Source organism: Saimiri boliviensis, chromosome 14, assembly GCF_048565385.1.
Source record: "Saimiri boliviensis isolate mSaiBol1 chromosome 14, mSaiBol1.pri, whole genome shotgun sequence".
In the NCBI taxonomy this organism is placed as follows: domain Eukaryota; kingdom Metazoa; phylum Chordata; class Mammalia; order Primates; family Cebidae; genus Saimiri; species Saimiri boliviensis.
In genome coordinates this window covers 30,592,764-30,609,881 of record NC_133462.1, presented here as the reverse complement: position 1 = coordinate 30,609,881, position 17,118 = coordinate 30,592,764, and the positions used below count along the sequence as shown (strand labels likewise).

At 49.3% G+C, this 17,118-nt stretch overlaps 1 protein-coding gene across 1 annotated transcript in view; it reads right to left on the bottom strand.

The window, feature by feature from the left end:
* CPAMD8 (C3 and PZP like alpha-2-macroglobulin domain containing 8) overlaps positions 1-17,118 on the bottom strand; it is a 120,598-nt gene that overhangs the window by 78,696 nt on the left and 24,784 nt on the right. The window contains exons 11-13 of the mRNA XM_010330194.3: positions 13,858-14,085; positions 9,200-9,370; positions 7,193-7,321 (exon numbers count right to left, since the gene is read on the bottom strand). Coding sequence (XP_010328496.3) covers positions 7,193-7,321; positions 9,200-9,370; positions 13,858-14,085 — 528 coding nt within the window. The remainder of the gene's footprint in view (positions 1-7,192; positions 7,322-9,199; positions 9,371-13,857; positions 14,086-17,118) is intronic.

Below are 17,118 nucleotides of genomic sequence, written 5' to 3'. Positions count from 1 at the left end.
CACATCCTAATTTCAAAACTTACTACAAAGCTACAGTAATCAAGACAGTGTAGTACCAGCATAAGGAGAGACAGAGACCAATGGGATAGAAGTGAGAGCCCTAAAATGAAACCAGACAGCTAACGGCAACTGATTTGAAATAAGGGTACCAAGACCGTTCAATGAGGAAAGTATAGTCTTTTTAACAAATGGTGCTGAGACAACTGAGTAAATGCATGCAAAAGAGTGAAGTTGGTCTGGGTGTGGTGGCTCACACCTGTAACCCGAACAGTTTAGGAAGCTGAGGTGGGGGAGGTTGAGCCCAGGAGGTTGAGGCTGCAGTGAGCTATGATCACACTACTGCAGTCCAGCCTGGGTGACAGAGCAAGGTCCTCTCAAAGAAAGAAAGAAAGAAAGAAAGAAAGAAAGAGAAAAAAAGAATGAATTTGGATCCCTACCTCACACCATATACAAAAATTAACTCAAAACCAATGAAAGACCTAAATATAAGAGCTGAAATTATAAAACTTAGAAGAAAACATAGGGATAAATCTTCATGAACTTGAGTTTGGCAATGGTTTCTTTGAGATGTGGCACCAGAAGTACAAGCAGCAAAAGAAAAAGAAAAATTGGGTTTCACCAAATTAAATTTTTTTGTTGTACTAATGGACACTGTTAGGAAAGTGAAAAGATAACCCAAAGAATAGGAGAAAATGTCTGCAAGGTACACATCTGATAAGGGCTAGTAACCAGAACTTATAAAGAACTTTCACAACTCATCAAAGAAAAGATAAATAACCCAATTATTAACGATAGTGGAGCCAGGTGTGGTGGTTACATCTGTCATCTCAACACTTTACGAGGGTGAGGTGGGGAGGATCACTTGAGGTCAGGAGTTCAGCCTGGGCAACATAGTGAAACCCCTAAAAACCAAGTACATACACATGGGTGAGTGTGCACACACACCCAAATGCACATGCACACTCATGCGTAGTCACACATGTGTGATACAATTGTGCAGTCACACATGCATGCAAACACTAAATTACATTTTCTGGCACCTCTTGAAAATCTGAATATTGCCTATGAATTAGATACGATTCAGTGAATGTAATTTTCTTAGGTGTGACCTAACAAAATGGCCTTGAGGTCAGGTAAAAGAATGCCTTTTTTTAAAGGATACATTATGGTCAAGTATTTAAGAGTGAACCACTATCATGTCTGTAACTTGCTTTCAAATGCTGCAGCCAAAAAATGTGTAGAGAAATGGGTGGATGGGTAGATGGGCAGATGGATGATAGATAAAAGGAGGGATAAAAGGTGGATGGACAGAGGGAGAATGGATGAATGGATGAAGGGAGCACGGTTGGATGGATGGATAGGTGAAGGGTGGATGACTGGATGAGGAGCAGATGGATGGATGGATGGTAAATAGATAAGAGTAGTGGGTGGATGGATGGGTTGAGGAAGGAAAGAAAGGAGGACAAGGATGGAGGGAGGGTGGATGGATGGCTGGATGAAGGGTGGATGACTAGATGAAGAGCAGATGGATGGATGCGTAGGGGGGAAACCCCACAAGTGCCGTGGCAAGGGTCTGAAGCCTCAGCCTGTTCCCATATAAATATCGATTTAGAAAAGAATTAGAAATGTAGGCTTAGTTATTCCTTTATATAATCATATGTAATCTTCTAGTTACTCACTTATAATCATAAAGATATATACTCAATGTAACCTTTGATTTTACTAATGACTATCGGGTTATGAAGCATGGAACTGAGGGGACATTGAGAACAAATCAACCCTAAGGCAAGATGCTCTGAGCCTCTGTCATGCCCGCATAAGGGCTGCTGGAGGGCGCCTCGGATGTGCGGCAGCGCCAGTGCTGGGAAAGCGCCCGCTGTTTAGCCAGCTAGGGCAGGAGATGTCCAAAATGACCGAGACGCCTCCTTCCTGGGGGAGTTAGGAGAAAACTCCGCTTCTCCAAGCTCTTGTGGCAAGGCCTGACTGTCAGGGAAGCCCGCAGACATCCGGGGGCTTCACTGTGTCTATGTGACGCTGTGCTTCAGCGGTCACGTCCCATGCCCACTCTCACGCCCTGCTTCTGCACCTGGTTTCTCTTTTTCTCAGAAGATAAGAATTAATGTCCTTGATATTTCTAACAAATATGCGAAGAGCGCTGATGCATTAGGTTTTCTCCTTGCCTCCGATGCTTGGAAGTCCTGGACCTCCATCTCCAAGACACGTGATTGACCTGACCCTATCACCGACCACCATTACCTCACCCTACCTTCCCTGCCCCCTGCTCTGTACTCAATAAAAGTCAGAGTGTCCAGGCACTCAGGGCCACTGCAGGTCTCCATGCTTTGGTTGGCAGTGGATCCCCGAGCCCAAACTCTCTTTTCTCTATCTCTGTGTCTGTGTCTTTTATTTCTACAGTTTCTCATCTCTGCACCAGGAGGGAGGGGCTCACAGAACCCTATAGGGCTGGACCCTATATGGATGGATGGATGGATGGATGGATGGATGGATGGATGGATGGATAGATGGATAGACGGATGGATGGTAAACAGGTTAAGTGTAGTGGGTGGATGGATGGGTAGAGGAAGAAAAGGAGGAGGGAGGGAGGGTGGGTGATGGATGGATGATGGATGGATGGATGGCAGATGAATGGATGGGTGGGTAGAGGAGGAAAAGAATGGAAGGAAGAAAGGAGGGGGAGGGTAGATGGATGGATAATGGATAGATGAAGGGGGAGAGGGAGGGTGGATGGATGGATGAATGGAAGGATGGACAGATGAAGGGTAGCTGGATGGAGAGAAGATGCGTGGATAACGGGTAGGTGGACAGATGGGTGGAGGGAGGGAGGAAAAAGAGGGAGGAAGGGTGAATGAATGGAGGGAGAGAGGATGGAAGGAGGGAGGGATGAAGCGGGAGAGGATGGAGAGACGGAGAGAGGGTTGGAGGGATGAATGGAAAGATACAGGAAAGACATTAATTTACAAACCCAGGTGAAAGTCCTGTGGTTGTTTATTATACTAACATTTTCAATTTCATTCTAAATTTATAAATGTCCCCCTTACAAAAAGACACCCGAACAAAAGTCCCCTACTGCTTGAGATCTCGGGAGTAAAAAGGAGAGAACAAATCTTTCTCCTCTTCTGCCCTAAATTTGTGGCATCAAAACAACCTTAAAAGATTGGAGGGACAGTCCCCGTTCACCAAGCAAAACAGGTTCAGAAGGGTGGGTGCCAAGATGTGGGTAGTGGAGCCCCTCAGGTCCCTCCTGCCTGGGCCCTGGTGCTAGAAGGAGGGGAAGAGGTCCCTGAGCCATGCCCAGCCTGGCCCCAGCATGAACCCGTCTTTCCCCCATGCCCTGAGGTTGTGCCCCGGGCCCCTCACGGCAGTTTGGTGGGGAGGAGGAGTTGGGGTTTACTGAGTCACCTCAAGCAGGATTGACTTGTCACCCGGGGAGCAAGATCTGAGTGACAAAGCCAGATCTTCCCCTAAGCAGAACAGTCTGACCAGCTGAGAACACAAGGTTGCTTCCTGTGTCCCCTGAGGAGGCAGCCGGCACCAGCGTCCCCCACACCCTGCACCACTGGTTTAATGACATTACAACAAGACCCGTGTGTTCAGCCAAGCTGGGCGTGATTCCTGTCCGACTTCTCATTCTTGCAACCTCTGCAGAGGGCTGTTAATCCCAGGAAACAGGCAGCCTCGGCGCCACGGTTCCTCCAAGCCAAACCCCAGGGGCCTCGATGTGATCAGAAAAGGAGCGTGAGAGGTTTATGGGCTGGTAGGGCCCTGGGCGCTGTAATGGCAACTGTTTTCCATTAGGGGTGACGTTTCTGCCAAGGCTGGGGCTATAGCTTGAGCCGGGGGCTCTGCTGGGATTGCGGCCAGGATGCGAACAGCCCAGCCAGCGAGACTGCCACTGGCCCACAGAATTAACCAAGGGACGTCCGTGGACCTTAAATATAGATGTGTACGGCTGGGTGCAGTGGCTCACACCCATAATCCCAGCACTTTGGAAGGCTGAAGCAGGTGCATCACCTGAGGCCAGGAGTTCGAGACCAGCCTGGTCAACGGTGAAACCCCGTCTCTACTAAAAATACAAAAGTAATTAGCTGGGCAGGGTGGCGGGTACCTCTAATCCCAGCTACTTGGGAGACTGAGGCAGGAGAAGCAGTTGAACCCAGGAGGTGGAGGCTGCAGTGAGCCAAGACTGTCCCACTGCACTGCAGCCTGGGCAACAGAGTGAGACTCTGACCAAAAAAAAAAAAAGTGTATATATATATGTAGATGTAGATATCTAGATATCTATGAACACACATAGTATATACATATATACACACATATATACAGTTGACCCTTGAAAAATACGGGTTTAAACTGCCCACGTCACTAATATGTGGATTTTCTTCCACTTCTACCCGAGACAGCATGACCCACTCTTCCTCTTCCTCCTCCTCAGCCTTCTCAACGTGAAGACGGCAAGGAAGCAGACCTTTATGATCATCTATTCCTACTTCATCAACAGTCAAAAGATATTTGCCCTTCTTTATGAAGAATATAGTATATAATACATACAAAGTACAAAATCTGTGTTCACTGACTTTTTTTTTTTTGAGATGGAGTCTTGGGGGCAGTGGTGCAATCCCGGCTCACTGCAACCTCCACCTCCCAGGTTCAAGCGATCCTCCTGCCTCAGCCTCCCAAATAGCTGGGATTACAGGTGCGTGCCACCATGCCTGGATAATGTTTTGTATTTTTAGTAGAGTTGGGGATTCACCGTGTTAGCCAGGGTGGTCTCGATCTCCTGACTTAGAGACCTGCTTGCCTCGGCCTCCCAAGCGCCGGGGTTACAGGCATGAGCCACCGTGCCCGGCCTCATTGACTCTTTATGTTATCAACAAGGCTCCTGGTCACTAGCAAGCTATAGGTAACGTTTAGTTAAGTTTAGTTTTGAGACAGGATCTCATTCTGTCACCCGGGCTGGAGTACATTGGCATGATCATGGCTCACTGCGGTCTCAACCTCCCGGGCTCAAGCAATCCTCCTGCCTCAGCCTCTTGAGTAGCTGGGACTACAGGTGTGCACCACCACATCTGGCTGCTTTTTGTTTGTTTGTTTGTTTGTTTGTTTTGGTTTTGGTTTTGGTAGAGATGGAATTTCACCATGTTGCCCAAGCTGGTCTCAAACTCCTGGGCTCAAGCGATCCTCCCACCTCAGCCTCCCAAAGTGCCGAGATTACCGGTGTGAGCCAACACACCCAGTCGGAAACTCTTTTTGTTCAAGGTTTGTACAAACTCACAACTGTTCTTAAAAAAGTAAGTCTATGAATTAAAAGAAAAATACGCACACACACACACACACACACACACACCCCACTTAAATAATCAGAATTGCAAAATAATAGACCCAGGAGAAATGAATGGCAGACACAGCTCTAAGTTCACCTTGCCTTTGTACTCAGTGTGTCTGGGTGGAGAAACTCCCAGGGCCTTTGCACTAACGGAAGGCTCAAGACAGTAGGGAATCCAGCCGATAACAGATAGCAGCAGCCCTGAGTCAGGTCTGGGAGCAGTGGTGATCATCACTGTCAGCCCTGGGCCACAGCCTAAATGTCCATCAGAAATAAATAGCAATGGGCTGGGCACGGTGGCTCACGCCTGTAATCCCAGCACTTTGGGAGGCTGAGGTGGGCGGATCACTGGAGGTCAGGAGTTCGACACCAGCCTGGCCAACATGGTGAAACCCTGTCTCTACTAGAATACAAAAATTAGCCAGGCGGGCTAGTGGGCACTTGTAATCCCAGCTACTCCAGAGGCTGAAGCAGGAGAATTACTTGAACCCTGGAGACGGAGGTTGCCGTGGGCAGAGATCATGCCACTGCACTCCAGCCTCGGTGACAGAGTGAGATTCCATCTCAAAAAAAAAAGAGAAGAGAAGAAAGAAAAGAAATAAACAGCAATGCAGGCATGCATTCCACAGAATTCTCCCCTTGCTGGGGAGATAAGCGGTCCCTGTCTCAGTTGCAGCATTAGGTCCCTTAGAGCAGGGCCAATACTGGTTCATGGCCTGTTAGGAACCAATCGCATTGCAGGAGGTGAGTGGCAGGCCGGCAATCAGAACTTCATCTGTATTTACAGCCACTCACCATCATGCATTGCCACCTGAGCTCTGCCTCCTGTCAGATCCGCAGTGGCGGCATTAGATTCTCTCGCGAGCCCGAACCCTATTGTGAACTGCGTATGCACGAGATCTAGGATGCTCCCTTCTTATGAGAATCTAATGCCTGATGATCCCTCACTGTCTCGCGTTATCCCCAGATGGGACCATCTAGCTGCAGGAAGACAAGCTCAGGGCTCCCACTGATTCTCCACGATGGGGAGTGGTATCATTGTGTCATTCTATACTGCAATGTCATCATTACAGAAAGAAAGTACGAAGTAAACATAATATGCTTGAATCATCCTGAAACTATCCGCCCCAACCCACGGCCCAGTCCGTGGAAAAATTGTCTTCCATGAAACCAATTCTTGGTGCCAAAAAGGCTAGCTACTGCCGCCTTACAGGCTCACTCATGACACTTTTTTTCGTTTTTCTTCTTTTTTTGAAACAAAGTCTCACTCTGCCGCCCAGGCTGGAGTGTGCAGTGGTGCGATCTCGGCTCACTGAAACCTCTGTCTCCCAGGTTCAAGCAATTCTCCTGCCTCAGCCTCTCGAGTAGTTGGGATTGCAGGTTCCCGCCACCAGGCCTGGCTGATTTTTTTGTATTTTTAGTAGAGACGGGGGGTTTTACTATATTGGCCAAGCTGGTCTCAAACCCCTGACCTCATGATCCACCCACCTCAGCCTCCCAAAGTGCTGGGACTACCGACATGAGCCACCAGGCCTGGCCTTTTTTTGTGTGTATGATGGAGTCTTGCTTTGTCTCCCAGGCTGAAGTGCAGTGGTGTGATCTCAGCTCACTGCAACCTCCACCTCCTGAGTTCAAGCGATTCTCCTGCCTCAGCCTCCCAAGTAGCTGGGATTGCAGGCATGCACCACCACACCTAGGAGATTTTTGTATTTTTAGTAGAGATGGGGTTTTGCCATGTTGGCCAGGTTGGTCTCGAACTACTGACCTCAAGTGATTCCCCTCCCACTCCCACCCCCTGGCCTCCCAAAGTGCTGGGATTACAGGAAGGGCCGCAGCTGAAAATCTTACCTGCAGTGGGTGGGAGGGTGGCTGCAGCTGCAGGTAGCACTGGCTGGGGGAGTACCAGCTGCCAAGGGAGAGGTAGCTGGGCAGGTACTGGGCCCCCATGGGTTTTCCGTTCAGTGCCGTCACCTTGGTCTGAAGAACAGAAGACGCTTGGATCAACACCCGACTATTGAGAGCAGAAAGGGGTCTTGGGAATGCTTTTGCCTACTCTACCCAAAAGCAACATCCTCTCATGCTCCAATATCCCTTTGGGGAACCCCCTCCCAATCCTCAGGGGAGTAGGATCCAGCTGTCTGCCCCGTTCTTCCTAGCTCCAAGAAGCAAGTGTCCAGCTGGGCACAGTGGCCCACGCACTTTGGGAGGCCGAGGCAGGTGGATCATCCGATGTCAGGAGTTTGAGGCCAGTCTGGTTGACATGGTGAAAACCCGTCTTTACTAAAAAAAAAAAAAAAAAAAAAAAAAAAAAAATACAAAAATTTGGCAGGGCACGGTGGCTCATGCCTGTTAATCCCAGCACTTTGGGAGGCTGAGGTGGGTGGATCACCTGTGGTCAGGAGTTCGAAACTAATCTGGCCACCATGGCGAAATCCCATCTCTACTAAAAATACAAAAATTAGTCGGGCATGGTGGCAGGTGCCTGTAATCCCAGCCACTTGGGAGACCGAGGCAGGAGAATCACTTGAACTTGGGAAGCAGAGGTTGCAGTGAGCTGAAATCATGTCACTGCACCCGAGCCTGGGCAACACAGCGAGATTCCACCTCAAAAAAAAAAAGGTACAAAAATTAGCTGAGAGTGGTGGTGCATGCCTATAATCTCGGCTCCATGGGAGGCTGAGGCATGAGAACTGCTTGAACCCAGGAGGTAGAGGTTGCAGTGAGTGGAGATCATACCACTGCACCCAGCCTGGGTAACAGAACAAGACTCCATCTCAAAAGAAAAAAAGAGAAACAGAAGACGCTTGGGTCAACACTCGACTATCTAAGGCTGTTGGAGGCTGGGCACCGTGGGTTCACACCTGTAATCTCAGCATTTTGGGAGGCAGAGGTGGGAGGATCACTTGAGCCCAGGAGTTCAAGACCAGCCTGGGCAACATAGCAAGATCCATTCTCTACAAAAAAATTTTTTTGAAAATTACCGGGGCGTGGTGGCACATGCCTGAAGTCTCAGCTACTAGGGAGGCTGAGGCAGGAGGATGGCTTGAGTCCGAGAGTTCAAAGCTGCAATGAGCTATGATCACACCATTGTACTCCAGCCTGGACAACAGAGCTAGACCGTGTCTCTGAAATAATTTTGAAAAGACGTTTTTGTATTGATAATGAAGAAAAGCAAAAAAATTGTTTCTCTACAGAAACCATTTAGAAATTAGCTGGGTGCGGTACCAATTACAGGCATGCACCTGTAATCTCAGGTACTTGGGGGGCTGACTCAGGAAGACTGCTTGAACCCAGCAGTTTGAGGCTGCAGTGAGCTATGATGGCACCTCTGCACTCCAATCTGGGCGACAGAGCGAGACACTGTCTTTAAAAAAAGAAGTAAGACCACTCTTTCCCCTGACACTGCTTTCCACTGAGCAACCCGGTGAGGTGGCGGACACCCTTAGTGGCTGTCTCCCCAGTGTCTTTCCAAAGTGCCTCAATTTGAGCATTTGTGAGACGTTGAGCGGTTGCAAGATGTTGATTACAGGATAATCACGGTCTGCCTCTGGGCCTCCACCCATACTGTTCCACCCTCCCAGAAGCGGCCTGGCTCACGTCCCCGTGGTCATTTAGAGAGATCCCCTTGGAGAAGACTCATTTGGCACAACTGGACCAGGTACCCTTATGTCTCCTTGACCTTCCACCCGACCCCAGGATGGCTGTGTTGTCTGTCCCACTCTCCGGTGGAATGTGTACTCCTCCAGGGCTGGGACAGGCTCCGGGCCCACTTATCGGGTGCTTGCATCCAGCCTGGGGGAGGCCCCAAGTCCATACCTGCTGGCTGAATGGCAAGGGTCTGGGGGACTCACCCACCTCCAGCCACACATGCTGGGCTGACGTGGGGATGGAGGGGATTTCAAACCCCACCAGTCCACCCTGGGACACAGCTTCACTGGTGTAAATGTTGTCCTTCGGTGTCAGTTCTGCCTTAATCTGGACCGTCACCCCCTCGGCCGGGCTGCCATCTGGGTAGGATAGCTCCACCTAGAAAAGGTCACCCGAGACACAACAGGGTTAAGGCGGCCATGCTCCCCAAACTGATCTGCAGAATCGACACAATCTCCACTGGAATCTGGGCGGGCTTCTTTGTAGAAATTACTCCTAAAATTCATAGGGAATAGCAATGGGTCCTGAATAGCCAAAACAATCCTGAAAGGAAACAAAAAAGGACTCACAGGTCCCAGTTTCCAAACTTACAGTAAGCAAGATATTGGAATACAGATAGACATGAAGGCCAGATGCAGAGGCTCACACCTATAATCCCAACACTTTGGGAGGCCAAGGCAAGAGGATTGCTTGAGACCACGGGTTCGAGACCAGCCTGGGCAACACAGTGAGACCCCCATCTCTATGAAAAATTTAAAAATTAGCCAGGTGTGGTGGTGGGTGCCTGTGGTTCCAGCTACTGAAGAGGCTTCCAAGATAGACATGGAAGCTGGGTGCAGTGGCTCACGCCTGTAATCCCAACACTTTGGGAAGCCAAAGCAGGAGGATCACTTGAGGCCAGGAGTCACAGACCAGCCTGGGCAACATAGTGAGACCTCATTACAAAAAACTTAAAAATTAGCCAGATGTGGTGGCATGTACCTGTGGTCCCAACTATTCAGGAGACTGAGGTGGAAAGATCGCTTGAGTCCAGGAGTTCAAGGCTGCAGTGAGCTATGATTGTGCCACTGGACTCCAGCCTGGGTGACTGAATGAGACCCTGTCTCTTAAGAAGAAGAAAAAAAAAATGTTTTAAATGAAGTGGCATCCCTACCTCACACCATATACACAAATAAACTCAAATGGATCATAGACCTAAATGTAACAGCTAAAGCTATTAACACTCTTAGAAGAAAAAATAAGGGCAGACCTCCATGCCCTTGGATTTGGCAAAGAGGTCATGAAGTACAAATTACATGTGCTGGCCATTAGTATAATGCCATATAATGCCAGGGTATGGACAATTCAGTGTGACACTTAAGCCCCACTCAGAGCCAGCCAGAAAGGCACAGACACGCATGTTTTGAAAGGAGCATAGATTGTAGCCTCTAAAGAACCCTAAAACAGCCCTCAGCTGTACAGGTATTTGGTGATGGAGTGAACCAGGATTCAGCCCACATGCTCTTCATTAAGCACTCCCTTCTTGTTTCTTTCTTGAGAGACAATCTTGCTCTGTTGCCCAGGCTGGAGTGAAGTGGCCTGATCATAGCTCACTGCAGCTTCTATCCCCTGAGCTCAACAATCCTCCTGCCTCAGCCTCCTGATAGCTGGGACCACAGGTGTGCAATTCCATGCCTGGCTAATATTTTTTTTTAAATTTTGTAGAGATGGGGTCTTTCTCTGCAGCCCAGGCTGGTCTCAAACTCCTAGTCTCAAGCAATTTTCCCACCTTGTTCTCCCAAAGTGTGAGCCACCATGCCTGGCCTATTTTTATTTTTTTGTAGAGACTGGATCTCACTATGTTGCCCAGGCTGGTCTCACACTTTTGGCCTCAAGTGGTCTTCTTACCTCACCTCCCAAAGCACTGGGATTACAGGTGTGAGCCACTATGCCCAGCCTAATCACTCCGTTCTTTAACGCAGATAGTAGACATTTTCTGTCACATGCAAAATGCTCCTCTTTACCAAGCTTGTAGCCTTAAGCCTCTTCTTCATACACATTCTGATCCTGCACAGGGTACTTCTGTTTTGACTCAACCTGCCGCCCTGAAAGCCAGGGACACGGGAGATGTGTCTCTGTGCATGGGATAGAGGTGGCTCTAACACCGGCATGGAGAAGAAAAGGGAGGTTCCGGAGCAGAGTGGGAGGCTCAGAACTCAGTGTGAGGGCAGCCAGCCAGCATCACTCATGGATGGCAGAAGGGAACTGGGTGTAGGCAGAGGCAGGGCCGGGGTGTGGTCCACTTTCCCCTTGCGTGACACTGGGCTCTGTTGGCCGAGACCTGCTCCTGCTGCTGCAATTGGGGTGAAGATGCCCCAAATTTGGTTTTTGTTTGTTTTTTTGAGACAGAGTCTCACTCTGTCATCCAGGCTGGAGTGTGGTGGTGCAATCTCGGCTCACTGCAGCCACCGCCTCTCAGGTTCAAGCGATTCTCCTACCTCAACCTCCTGAGTCACTGGGATTACAGGTGTCCACCACCACACCCAGCTAATTTGTGTATTTTTAGAAGAGATGGGGTTTCACCATGTTGGCCAGGCTGGTCTTGAACTCCTGACCTCAGGTGATCCACCTCAGCCTCCCAAGGTGCTGGGATTACAGGTGTGAGCCACCATGCCCAGCCTACCCCAGTTTAACAATTAAAATAAGAATGATGGCTGCATGCAGTGGCTCACACCTGTAATCCCAGCACTTTGGAAGTCTGAGGTAGAACTGCTTGAGCCCAGGTGTTCAAGACCAGTCTGGCTAACACAGCAAGATCCCATCTCTACAAAAAAATTTAAAAATCCGTCGGGCGCAGTGGCTCATGCCTGTAATCCCGGCACTCTGGGAGGCTGGGGCAGGTGGATCACCTGAGGTCAGGTATCCGAGACCAGCCTGGCCAACATGGCAAAACCCCATCTCTACTAAAAATACAAAAATTAGCTGGGTGTGGTGGCACACACCTGTAATCCCAGCTACTTAGGAGCAGGCGTCCCCAAACTACGGCCTGTGGGCCGCATGCGGCCCCCTGAAGCCATTTATCCGGCCCCCCGCCGCACTTCAGGACGGGACACCTCTTTCATTGGTGATCAGTGAGAGGAGCACAGTATGTGGCGGCCCTCCAATGGTCTGAGGGACAGTGAACTGGCCCCCTTTGTAAAAAGTTTGGGGACGCCTGCTTAGGAGGCTGAGGCAGGAGAATCGCTTGAACCTGGGAAGAGGAGGTTGCAGTTAGTTGAGATCGCACCACTGCACTCCAGCCTGGGTGACAGAGTGAGACTCTGTCTCAAAATAATAAATTAATAAAAATTTAAAAATCTGCCCGGCATGGTGGCTCATGCCTGCATTCCCAGCTACCCAGGAGGCTGAGGCAGGAGACTTACTTGAGTCTAGGATGTTGAGGCTACAGTGAGCTATGATCTCACCACTGTACTCCAGCCTGGGCAATAGAGCAAAATCCTGTCTCTAAGAAAAAAAATATATATATGGATCACAATATCTGGTCACCTCAAAATTTATTGTGCATAAGACTTGAGTGGCTGGGTGGGAGGCAGAGGCTTGTTGAAAATGTCACACAGGTGTGCCTCCCTCAGTCTTAGGAACAGGCCTAAGTTAGGTTCTTAGAGGATAAAATCAACCCAGTGAAGGGCCGAGAGTGGTGGCTCACGCCTGTAATCCCAGCACGTTGGAAGGCCAAGGTGGGAGGATCATTTGAGGCCAGAAGTTCGAGACCAGCCTGGCCAACATGGCGAAATCTCGTCACTTCTAAAAATATGAAAATTAACTGGGCATGGTGGTATGTGCCTGTAATTCCAGCTACTAGGGAGGCTGAGGCAGAAGAATCACTTGAACCTGGGAGGTGGTGGTTGCAGTGAGTCACTGCACTCCAGCCTGGGCAACGGAGTGCAACTGTCTTTTAAAAAAAAAAAAAAAAAAAAAAAAAAACGGGCACGGTGGCTCATGCCTGTAATCCGAACACTTTGGGAGGCCAAGGTGGGTGGATCACCTGAGGTCAGGAGTTCAAGACCAGCCTGGCCAATCTGGTGAAACCCCATCTCTACTAAAAATATAAAAATTAGCCAGACATGGTGGTGGGCATCTGTAATCCCAACTACTCAGGAAACTGAGGCAGGAGAATCGCTTGAACCCAGGAGGCAGAGGTTACAGTGAGCCAAGATCATGCCACTGCACTACAGCCTGGCAACACAGCCAAACTGTCTCAAAAAAAAAAAAAAAAGAAAAGAAAAAAATGAACCCATTGAAGAAACAAGACTGCCTTAGAGGAGCTGCTATAAATGGTTACTTAGGCCAGGTGCAGTGGCTCACGCCTGTAATCCCAGCACTCAGGAGGCCGAGGCAGGCGAATCACAAGGTCAGGAGTCTGAGACCATCCTGACCAACATGGTGAAACCGTCTCTACTAAAATACAAAAATTAGCCAGGCGTGGTGGCTGGTGCCTGTAATCCCAGCTGCCTGGGAGGCTGAGGCAGGAGAATTGCCTCAACCCAGGAGGCGGAGACTGCAGCACTTGAACCTGGGAGGCGGAGGCTGCAGTGAGCCAAGATCGCGCCACTACAGTCCAGCCTGGGTGACACAGTGAGACTCCATCTCAAAAAAATAAAAATAAATGGCTACTCAGATGTCTGTCCATGTGGAATAGAGTATGTCATTCTTTCCCATGGAGGAAAACGTCCCCGACCCTCAACTGGGACCCCAGCCCTTACTACCCTCTGCAAAAGTTATGTCAGGAGATCCATTTTCAGCTGAGTCATCAAAGCAAAGCTATTGGCTAGTGGTGCTTTCACAGTGGTCCTCAGAGGGATGTGGCACAGTCACCCCCACGTTACCTTCCCCACATAAGCCAGGCCCGGCTTGAACTGCTTCCTCGTGTCCTTGGAGTACCGGATGTCCACCAGCTGCCTCTGCACGGGGGTGGAGTCGTCGAATGCGACCTGCTGGCTCCCGTCCACACTGGTCACCGTGGCCCAGATGCTGACCCTGCCCCGGAAGTGCTCAGGGACGTCCACTGGGATCATGTCCCTCACACAGATGTCGAAGTCCTGGGAGCCGAGGATCTAAAGTGTGGGAAGTAAAAATCCCTCTTCAAATTCCTTTCTTGTTAAAGAATAAATTACAAGTGTGCTAATAACTCTTTGTTAAGCCCTGTCCTATATAGCTGTTAGACACACTTATAGGCATGTATTACATTCTGTATCCTTGTAGTTTAACCAAAATATCTGTGCTGGACGTGCTCACAGGCATGTACCAGCTTGCAGCCTATGCCCCTTACCTATTTTAAAAATGTTTAAGTTACTAGCCAATCGGGTTTTAGTTTAGATTGTAAGGTCTGGCTCCAACCAACAGAGATCAGACACGGCAGTAAGTCGTTAGCCAATCGGGTTTTGGTTTAGATTGTAAGGTCTGGCTCCAACCAACAGAGATCAGACACGGCAGTAAGTCGTTAGCCAATCGGGTTTTAGTTTAGATTGTAAGGTCTGGCCCCAACCAACAGAGATCAGACACGGCAGTAAGTCATTAGCCAATCGGGTTTTAGTTTAGATTGTAAGGTCTGGCCCCAACCAACAGAGATCAGACACGGCAGTAAGTCGTTAGCCAATCGGGTTTTGGTTTAGATTGTAAGGTCTGGCTCCAACCAACAGAGATCAGACACGGCAGTAAGTCGTTAGCCAATCGGGTTTTAGTTCTGATTGTAAGGTCTGGCTCCAACCAACAGAGATCAGACACGGCAGTAAGTCGTTAGCCAATCGGGTTTTGGTTTAGATTGTAAGGTCTGGCCCCAAGCAACAGAGATCAGACACGGCAGTAAGTCATTAGCCAATCGGGTTTTAGTTTTGATTTTAAGGTCTGGCTCCAACCAACAGATCAGACACGGCAGTAAGTCGTTAGCCAATCGGGTTTTGGTTTAGATTGTAAGGTCTGGCCCCAAGCAACAGAGATCAGACACGGCAGTAAGTCGTTAGCCAACAGGGTTTTGGTTTAGATTGTAAGGTCTGGCTCCAACCAACAGGGATCAGACACGGCAGTAAGTCATTAGCAAATCGGGTTTTAGTTTGGATTGTAAGGTCTGGCCCCAAGCAACAGATCAGACACGGCAGTAAGTCATTAGCCAATTGGGTTTTAGTTTAGATTGTAGGGTCTGGCTCCAACCAACAGAGATCAGACACATCAGTAAGTCATTAGCCAATTGGGTTTTAGTTTAGATTGTAGGGTCTGGCTCCAACCAACAGATCAGACACAGCAGTAAGTCATTAGCCAATCGGGTTTTAGTTTTGATTGTAAGGTCTGGCCCCAAACAACAGATCAGACACAGCAGTAAGTCATTAGCCAATTGGGTTTTAGTTTAGATTGTAGGGTCTGGCTCCAACCAACAGAGATCAGACACAGCAGTAAGTCATTAGCTAATCGGGTTTTAGTTTAGATTGTTGGGTCTGGCTCCAACCAACAGAGATCAGACACAGCAATAAGGACAACCCCAAATGCATAAGAAATAAATATGTTTGCTTTCCTTTGTTCGTTGTACTCTCGTGGCAAGGTGGCTAGTGAGGGTACCCTTCCTGCAGTGCAGGAAGTAAAAATTGCTTGCTGAGAGATCCTTTGTCTCAGTGATGATTTTTCTTTTGCAGCACGGAGCATCTGTTTCCAACAAGGAGGGAGGAAACACACAGTGTGTGCTCACTTGGGGTTGGAGTGTCCTCAGGGGATGTCCCTGAAACACACACCTGAGGTGCAAGACTCTTTGGCTGCTGGGAGGGTCTGGGGACACTTGGTGGGATACCCAGTCTATGCCATGGGACCATGCAGAGGGTCCCTCACTGGATCTGCACAACATCCCAGGGAAGATGGACGTTGGCTCCATTGAGCAGAAGAGGAAAGAGGCCAGGCATGGTGGCTCACGCCTGTAATCCCAGCATTTTGGGAGGCTGTGGCAGGCGGACCACTTGAGGTCAGGAGTTCGAGACCAGCCTGCCAACATGGCAAAAACCTGTCTCTACTAGAAATATAAAAAATTGCCTTCCTTCTTTGGGCCAGGCACAGTGGCTCACGCCTGTAATCCCAGCACTTTGAGAGGCCAAGGAGGGCAGATCACGAGATCAGGCGTTCAAGACCAGCCTGGCCAACGTGGTGAAACCCCATCTCCATTAGCAATACAAAAATTAGCTGGGCATGGTGGCAAGTGCCTGAAATCCCAGCTACTCAGGAGGCTAAGGCAGGAGAATTGCTTGAACCAGGACCCGGGAGGCAGAGGTTGCAGTGAAACAAGGTTGCGACACTGCACTCTAGCCTGGACTACAGAGCAAGACTCAGTCTCAAAAAAAAAAAAAAAAAAAAAAAAAAAAAAGCCAGGCATGGTGGCACATGCCTGTAATCCCAGCTACTCGGGAGGCTGAGGCAGGAGAATAGCTTGAACCCGGGAGGCAGAGGTTGCGGTGAGCCAAATCGAGCCACTGCACTCCAGCCTGGGCAACAAGAGCAAAATACTGTCTCAAAAAAAAAAAAAAATTAGCTAGGCGTGGTGGCAGGCACCTGTAATCGCAGCTACTCAGGAGACTGAGGCATGAGAATCGCTTCAACCCAGGAGGCAGAGGTTGCTGTGAGCCAAAATTGTGCCATGCACTCCAGCCTAGGTGACAGAGCGAGACTCTGTCTCAGAAAAAAAAAAAAAAAAAAAAAGAGGAAAGAAATTCCCATACTGCCACAATCTCCCACAGCCCAGGCAACAGAGGGGACATCTGAACCCATTCAGCCCCACCCTGAACAGACCCCAGAACTCCCTCATTCAATTCCTATCTCAGGACCCCAGCCTGGGACTTGGCAAATAATGCTTATGCAGAAAGAGGTATGGAGTAAGTTACTCCGTAGATGGGAGAACTAAGACAAAGGCCGTCAGCCGGTAGCCTGCTGGGAGAATGGCTGGGATTTCCCAAGGTGCCAGTGTCAGGAATGGGGAGGGGGCAGGTTATGGTGTCCAATCCATGAAAGAGAAGCCTCAGAGAGCTGAAGGGCCAGGCACGGTGGCACACGCCAGTAATCCCAGTGGGGCGGATTTGGGGGGCTGAGGTGGGGGCGGATCACTTGAGGTCAGGAGT